Source organism: Egretta garzetta, unplaced genomic scaffold (genome assembly GCF_000687185.1).
Source record: "Egretta garzetta isolate BGI_Z169 unplaced genomic scaffold, ASM68718v1 scaffold392, whole genome shotgun sequence".
Taxonomy (NCBI): Eukaryota; Metazoa; Chordata; class Aves; order Pelecaniformes; family Ardeidae; genus Egretta; species Egretta garzetta.
The window spans coordinates 154,480-162,870 of NW_009258761.1; the positions used below are offsets into that span (position 1 = coordinate 154,480).

Below are 8,391 nucleotides of genomic sequence, written 5' to 3' on the forward strand. Positions count from 1 at the left end.
CGATGGGTGCCCGCGGGGACGTGCCCGGGAGCAGGGTGGTTCACGGGGGCTGAGTGCTGCCAGCCCTGCCGTGGATAAGCGCCCATCTGCTGCCGTGTTGCTCCGTGCCGTCCAAAACCCTGCTCCAGCTCCCATCCTGTGGTCCCGTCCCATCCACGCCCTTGGCTCAGCACAGGCTGGAATCTGCATTCCCAGGGTCAAAGCCAGCGGTTGCGATGGGGGGATTTCCCACTCTGGAGCAGCAGTCCCTTCGTTCCAGTTCCTGCAGGCCAGAGCCGAGGGCTGCGCCACACGCGGATCCACATCCTTCCTTTCCCAAGAGCCATTCCCAGGGGTCGGAACAGGCTGCAACTGGATCTGGGCTCCTCGTGCGGCATGGCCCAGCCAACTGGCGGCGAAGGGAAAACTGGTCTGGGACATGGCTTCACTTATTTCTAAGAAATCAAGAACTGGCTCCTGTTCAGCTTGTGCAATTACAGAGTGAGCAATACATCTTCCCTGTGCTTTTCAACCAGGCGAGCGCTGGTTTTCTCCCAGCTCATAGTGGAGTTTGTGTGGTGCCGCTCCGAAACCCAGCAACAAATTACACCTGCGAGGGCAGGCACGGCCTGGGGACTCGCTCTGTCGGCTGCATCTGCCGCTGCCAGTGCTCAGCCGGAGTAAAAGCATAAAAACTGGGAAGTGGTGATTCTCAGTGTGGACATCACCATTAGCAGCGCCCCCAGATGTTGTAAAAGCCAGGAGAAAGGGGTCTATGCCCCCCCCCCCCCCAAGGGGTTAATGCAGCTTTAGAAACTTCCACTTTAATCATGACTGTCATATTTGCAGAGCAGCAGAGCTCTCCACCCCAGGCACGGGTGGGGGATAAGACAAAACAGGCATTAAAAATGTTACTCAGCATTTGGCCGCCAAAGTTTTGAGGATTTTCGAGTTGCTCCCAGCCATGCTGGGCAGGACCTGCTGTGCTGAATTGGGTTGATCTCAGCCACCGAAAATGAGCTGGGCTGAAGCCTTGCAAGCCTTTAGCTGCTTCCAAAGGCTAACTGGAATTGTCTGTCTCCCTCCCCAAGGGAAGAGGACCGTGGTTTATTTTATGCGCACAACCATTTGCTGCCACAAGCAAACATGAATCATAGCAAATGCTGTAAAAGGAGCTTGACAGCAACAGGAGAGGGAAAGAAGGAAGGAAGGCACGTCACAGCGTGAGTTAACGGGTGACACCAGCTTGGGGAAGGTGCCTGGTGTCCCTGCTGCGATGCATGGTGACATTAGAGGTGATGGGGCTCTCAAGAGGGGCTGGAGCTTTGGCTGGGCTGAGGCAGCTTCATCCCGTGCTTGGCACCTTCCTCCCGCCTGTCGGCACACACCCCTCAGCTCGTGACTCAGCCTTCGCCCACGGGATGAGAATCTCTGCAAACCTCCCTCCCGTGTCAGCTGCACGAGATGTCCAGGGCTACCCCTCATTGCCTCCATGTGGGGTGGGAAGCACCCCTCTGGCCTCTTTGAGACCCCAGCGCCCGGAGAGGGTCTCTCCTCTCTCCTGGGATCTCCAGGTGCAGGGGCTGTGGGACCACGGCCAAGGATTTTCCATTCAGGAACGCTCCTGGGTGCCTAAACCCAACTAAAACCCAGGCCAGGCTCTGTGCAGGAAAGTTCTCCAACTCTTCAGCCCCACCTAGAGTCTGTCCTGGCTTAAGCCAGTCCCAACACCCAGCCCAGCTCAAGAAGGGGTTTCTCCTTCCCTGACCCCACTGCTGGGACCTGGTGGCTTCTCCCCACTGACCCTGGAGCCATGCAAGTGTCCCTGGAAAGCCAGAGGGAGGGGGATGCAGCAGGTGAAAAGGCAAATCGGCAGCTGTACCCTGAGTCAGTATGGGGACAAGACAGGGCAACATGGAGCCTTGCACAAGTGCATGCTCCCATCTGGAGGAATAAGTTCTGTCCCTGCCGGAATTGCAAGTTGCATATGTACGAGGATTAAGGTGCTGATCGAGGGCCACCCTACAATGGAGCAGGAGCCCTGACGTGCTCTTAGCCCACGTGCCGGAATTCTCCTGCGTGTCTCCATGAAAATAAAATGGTGCCTGGATGTTTGCCTCTCGTTGGGGTAGGACCTGCACCCCTGGGAAGCACTGCGGGATCCTCCGACAGAAAAGATCACTGCCCAAAAAGCATTTATACTTCCTAGGGCTCTCTCACATCACCTCATGCAGAAGAGTCCAGGGCCTTCCTTGCCTTGCCTTTGCCCATTAAACCCCTCTCTTTTCCTCTCTTTCTGCTCACTAAGATGATTACACAATGTACATTTAATGGTCCTGCCACGCAGTCCAAACATCCTTCTTTCACCTTTTTTCTTGTCTTATGGTGCAGCACCCTGGTGCCAGTGCTCACCACCCTGCCAGAAAACTGCAGATAAACTCACAGCTCAGGGGAGAGCAGAAGGGAGAGCTCTTATCTGTGCCTGGCTTCCCTCCTCTGCACTGCCTTGTTACCATGACAAAACCTGCATTTTTAAACACCCCACAGACACAGTTGATCTCATCGGGAAGCAACAAGAAGGGAGCAGTCACAGGGACCTTTGGATGATGGCACATTTTCAGCAGCCTCTCGCTAGCTGACATCAGGAAGGTCCTCACGCTGCCATTGGGGGCAGCAGGACAGAGCAGGACCCAGCGGGACCCAATGGAAGCAATTTTGGCTGCAGAACAGCACTTCTCTGCAGCCCACAGCCTTCGCTCCCTTAAAACACTCCTGTGATCACGCACCCGTGACCCGCTCACAAAGCAGAAAAGGAATCTGCGTATGGACAGAGACAGTAAGATCCCAGCCCACAAGTTCTGGCGAGGTTTCTCTGCTCCTGAGGGAGCCCAGTTCAACTCTCTCCATCAGAAACCATCAGCTCCAAGCCATGGGGGCGCAGGGTGCTGGTGAGGCTGAGCAGTTCGTGCAATTCCCCCAGCCCCTGACCGAGTGCTCTTCTCCAGATGGCTCCAGGGGCTCCTATTGTACGCAATCCCCACAGCAAAATCCAAACATGCTCACAGCAGCTCGTGGCTTCCCTACAGACATTCACTGCAGGGATAATGGGGAATAAAACTCACCCTGTAACCTTACAGCTAATGCGGCCGCCATCCAAACACTGCAGTGACCAAGTGCTCGGGGCCTTCTCTGCTGGAGTTCAGGGCAAGGGCTTCTCCCACGTCCTTAATTGTAATTGGGACACTCAGCAGAGTTGCAGCTGCAAAGGGGCGATCCTTAGGCACAGCAGGGAAGAGCCACTGCCAAAAGACAGAAACTCCAGAGTAATGCAGGTGTTTGGAGCATATGGCAAGGTACAGTCAGCCAGAAACAGAGAATATGTCCCTCCAGTGCAGACCAGAGACAAGAACACCTCCAGGAAGCAGCTCACATCCTCGTTCCATCGCTCCAGTTTCCTCCTGCAACCTCTAAATTTGCCAGCTAGGGCTGGCCCGACTTTCTGGGTTGCGCTTGGCCACTGACAGAATTAAATACCATCAGCATGAGTGAAGTCCTACGGCTGTCTCCGGGGCTGGGCGGCACGTAGCACTGTGTCACAAGGCCATCAGAGGCAGGGAAAGGGGGAGAAGATGCCACAGAGCCATGACTGTAACACTACTGTTTGAGGATTAAAGACATGCACTTTCATCAGAAAAGACAGAGTTAATGAGCGGACGGACAGCTGGGATGTCCTGTATCCCTCAGCTCTGGATCGTTTCATCCCAACCACACAAAGAATTCAAGCAGCTTGTCCTCCTGCAGTAGATCTAAGCAACGTGCCAGCTGGGCATGCAGTCCCAGCATCAGGAAACTGAAAACAAATATTTACTGAACTACTAAGTGCTCTTTCCACACTTGCAAACAGACACTTCTATTTGCACTTCCCTGTGCAAACAGAACAAAAGCCACAACCCTTTTGTGCCCCGAGTTTATAGGCAGCCTCCTGGAAACCAGCAGCAGAGAAACCCTCCGCAAAGGTGAGAAGAGGGTGTCCAAGAGGGACAACCCGGCTTGGGTTGGCCAGCACTCTCCAGGGCAGAGGTCCCCCCAGAGGGGATGCCTGCAGCCCAAGGGGGTCACAACCCAACGCCCCGGAGCAGAGAACCACACCCCCATGCCCCAGCCTTACCAGGGATGAGCTGGTAGCGGCGGTGCAGGAAGGTCTGGTAGGCTGTGTAGTCACGGTAGATGGTGTTGAACCCTGCGCTGTGGCCTTCCACCCAGTGTGTGGTGGCGCGTCCGCGAGCATACACCTCCAGCGCCCAGAGCTGCAGCGTGCCACGTAGCTCCAGCTGCACCCGTCCGCGCAGCAGCCCCCCCCTGCCGTAGGCGCCCCACACTCGCCCGTGCTCCAGCTCCACCACCAACCTCCGCACACGCCCTGGGAGCTTCATCGTTTGCTGGCCGTACTTAGCCGGCAGCTCCAGGAGGCTGGTCCCCACCTGGGCTGAGGCGAGCGGGTCAGGCAGCTGTGCAGCCCTCCAGGGAAGGGAGGAAAAAGCAAAGGCTACACCAAAATCCCCTAATTTATCCCTGCCCTTTACTGGCCCAGCCCTGCAGGCCTAATCTTCCCCAGGGTTGGACTGAGACCCTGTTTTGCAGTGACGTTTTAGCATTGACCTCACGTGCGTGAGGCTGATGCTGTGCCAAGGATGGGGCCGTGGAGACAAGTGACGTGACTTCATCTTATCTCTGAGTCACAGCCACTGTTGACGTGCAACTGGTACATGCTGGTGGTTCTGCCGGCAGGGAGGGGTGTCATGCACCACCAACCGTGCTGGCAGATTGCACGTAGCTGGGGGAATCGAGGAAAGGCAGTTTGGCCTAGCAAAGACCCTTACCCCAAAAGCCAATTTTACTTTCTGTGTCTGAAGTTGCATCAAAATCCCTATGAAAAAGAAAGTGAATAACCACAGGGTCCTCCCAGCAACAGCTCCCCAGCCAGCTGGTTCCACCAAAAGGGTGACGTCCACCATTTATCCCCAGTGAACCGTGGCTGTTTCTGCGGTAGCACAGGTGGCAATGTCACCTCAGGGTCACATAAAAGTAATGGGGCAGACTGGTAGCAGATACAAGCCCCTGTTCCTACACCAAGTGATGCCATTTAGGTGTTTGAATCGAGGTGTTTGCGATGTACCGGCGTATGATGCCAATGTGAGGTGCCTGTGTGCATTTGCAAGACCTGAGTATGCAGCTTCTTTGAAGCATGTGTGGAACAAAGATGGGGGATGCAGAGTCAAACCCCAAGAGGAAAGCACAGGGGGTTTTCCGTGGGCCACTGCTCGCACACAAGCTGCGGCAATGGGGAGTGGTTTAGTAACCCCTGCGTGAATGCCCGTCTGCATCTAAAGGCTGAGGAGAGCTGGTGGAGCAGCGGCTGTGAGAAGGCAGCAGCTGAGCCTGCTCACTCGGCCTCCCAAGGGAGAGGGCTGACCCGCCCACACTGATCTCTCTTTAAAATACTTACATCCCAAACAGAGTTAGTGCAAGCTCAGCATTCAGGAAACCCACGTGAGTTACAAACTCAAGAAAAATACATGGCTCACCCCTAGGAAAACAACCCACTCATAAGCTGGGGAGGGCTACCTCTCTGCCCTACTGTTCACTGACCTTTGGTTTCAGGCCTTGACACCAAAATCCAAACACAAAATAAGAGAATATTCCAGCCCACGCACAGTCCTGTCAGCGTGCTTTGCTTCTGATCTATTGCCCTTTCTCTGAGCTTCCCCCTATCCACCTGCTTCCTCCTGCCCCAGCGCCTGCCTAGAGGCACTCAGTGGGTCTTGCAATCCAGAGACGTGTGTCACCCACGTCTTCGGGCTAATCTCCCGGTGTTTATTCTTGCTGTCACAACACCTTCTTCAACACCTCGTTCGACTAATGAAATAAATGTTCCCTGTAATAACACACAGACAGACCGAGAGCAGGATAGCTAACAGGTAACATGACATGTAGGCAGTCCACAGTGCAGCAGGTTCTGGGCAGAAGAAGGGAGAACATCATGGTGCAAAGAGCACCTTCCTCTGGGGACAGTATTCTTTCAGGGTCCCCAGCGGGACATGGCTCACTCGGGAGTTTGCCTTTCGGATTTCTGCTGGGCCTCTGGGCTTGGGTGTGAACTCATCTTTCTGTTCAGTCCTGAAGAGGTCCTGTGCCCACCAGGGTAGCCACAGGTGCGAGCATTTGATCTGAGGAGAGAGAAAAGCTTTCAGCACGTGGAGACGGGGCTGGGGAAGAGACAGGAACCTGGCAGCCCCTATGTCTGAGCCCTGTGTTGCTGCCTGCAGGGTCACCCCCCTGGGCAGCTGCAGTCTGTGCCTGCCTGCATCCTCTCTGGCAGTGCAAAGAGACGCTTACCCTAGCTGGATGCCTCTAGCCATGCCAATTTTCCTCCTCTGATCCTCTGTGGGGGACCAGAATCACCCCTTCCCCCTCCCTCCAACGTTCCTCAGCTTAAGGACTTGGCTGCCTATCCTTCTCCCTTCAAAGATTTTTCTCAGCTACAAGTCTGCTCCCCACAGAACATTTACTTGAGACTGGAGGCAGACAGGATTTGACACACGGCCGTCCCATCTCAAGTGGCTCAGGAGGACGCACCAAATCTGTTGATGTTAGTGGGGAGGCTACAGTTTCGCTTGGTATAATCCTGCTTCCCCAAGCCACCCCGTGTTAAATCCAAGCCTATTAAGGCTGTACCTGCTGTAGCACGTCTTCAGAGAGTCGTTTCTGCTGTCTGTGTGGGACCAGCATGGCCTTCATGGTTGTGACAGAACTTTCATCTGCTGACAGATGGAGTTGAAATAAGAAGTAAATTCAAGCCAGTAAATTAGGAGGCAATATCAGAAAAGCTTTGCAGTTTGACTTGCAGTCACAGATCTGTGTGCATTTCCATTAACGGGAGGAAAAGACAGGCTTTGCTGTCAGCACTTTGCTGAAAACCTTTGCCCAGACAGAAAACAATTCTCGGGGTGAGGAGATAAATGAAGAAATTCACATGGAAATTACAGGAATATCACTCCATGTGCTAGTTATGGAGCTGCTCCACAAGTCTGGGGCCAAGGAGAAGATCAATTCAACTGTGATCTGTTCCACATTTAGTAAAACAAATGGCTTAAAAACAGATACATGGTATGAAGGGAGCACTGGCCATCAGACACAGGAGGCAATGTCAGAGGAGGATTTTGTTAATGCCTTCCATGATCAGCTCTAACCGCATCCCTTCCTGGGATTGCATAAGCACAGCTTTTGATCAAAATCGTCTCCTTCCTCCTGAATACAAATGAAAAACAACTTCTAAAAACAAATGTAGCAAGGGAGAAAGATCAAGCCACTGGTTTATGTTCCGGAAATAATTTATGTCATCTGAACATGCTAAACATCACTGTATGATGGCAATGAATGCCTATGGCTGGCACAGGCACCAAGGTGGCTGATAAGGGAGATGTCGTTTGGGGAGGTGGAAGAGATCAGCAGTTGCTGCGAGAACCAGCAGCAGCAGGCATGGGGCCAAGCACGGCTGTTCTGTCTGGTTTCGGGGTAATGGTCTCCTTTTACTAAAGACATGATGCTGCACCAGTGCCTTCCTGCCATCTCCAGCCCAAGGGCTGCCTCCTTTCCCAGAGCACCAGGCATCGCTGTCCCCTGCACTTGGCCTTTCTGAACCTCGTGAGGCTCGCACGGGCCCACCTCTCCAGCTTGTCTGGGTCTCTTTGGATAACATCCCATCCTTCTGGCACGTCGACCGCACCGCTCAGCTTCGTGTCATCTGCAAATGTGCTGAGGATGTGCTCAATCTCTCTATGTCATTGATGAATGTATTAAAAAGCACCAGTCCGGACCCCTGAGTGACACGGCTCGCCTCGGGTCTCCATCTGGACAGGGAGATGTCGGTCGCTGCCGTATGGAAGCGACCATCTAACCAATTCCTTATCCACCACACAAGTCCACCCCTCAAATCTGTATTTTTCCAGTTCAGAGAGAAGGATGGTGTGGGGGACGGTGTCACAGCCTTAACAGAGGTTCGGACAGATGATGTGCGTTGGTTTTCCCTTGTCCCCTGACACTGTCACTCCACGTCATAGGAAGTCCCTAGCTGGGGCAGGCAGGCCTTGCCCTGGGCGAAGCCGCGCAGTTTCTCTTCTACACACTCGCGTGTCTTTTTCCTTCCCCGCTGCCCGGCGGCCGTGCCGAGTTTGCCAGCGCGTGCCGGCAGCGCTAAGTTTTTGCGGACTTGGCTGCCGGGCAGCCGCCTGGCTCTGGGCGCGTGCGGTGCGGCGCAGTCGTTGCTACTCCCGGGGCGCGGCACGAGGCGTGGTTTTGTTGCCGGTTTCGTGTGGTTTTCTGCGGGATTGCGGCTGCAGCCGGGCCCCGGCG

At 54.4% G+C, this 8,391-nt stretch overlaps 1 protein-coding gene and 1 long non-coding RNA gene across 4 annotated transcripts in view; both read right to left on the reverse strand.

Moving 5' to 3' along the window:
- Positions 1 to 4,604, reverse strand: part of ARRDC2 (arrestin domain containing 2) — a 14,684-nt gene extending 10,080 nt beyond the window's left edge. The window contains exons 1-2 of one of the 3 annotated variants that reach the window (XM_035889024.1): positions 4,148 to 4,239; positions 3,102 to 3,829 (exon numbers count right to left, since the gene is read on the reverse strand). In XM_035889024.1, coding sequence (XP_035744917.1) covers positions 3,102 to 3,132 — 31 coding nt within the window. In that variant the 5' untranslated portion in view covers positions 3,133 to 3,829; positions 4,148 to 4,239. Of the gene's footprint in view, positions 1 to 3,101; positions 3,830 to 4,147 lie in introns of all 3 variants that reach the window. The other 2 variants (XM_035889023.1, XM_009649314.2) reach the window with 2 other exon arrangements.
- Positions 4,605 to 4,878: 274 nt separating this feature from the next.
- Positions 4,879 to 8,357, reverse strand: LOC118451716. The gene is made up of 3 exons (XR_004841266.1): positions 7,013 to 8,357; positions 6,715 to 6,800; positions 4,879 to 6,206 (listed from the first exon to the last, which is right to left on the reverse strand). It is a non-coding gene; the product is annotated as an uncharacterized LOC118451716 (long non-coding RNA).
- Between the last annotated feature and the right edge of the window lie 34 nt (positions 8,358 to 8,391).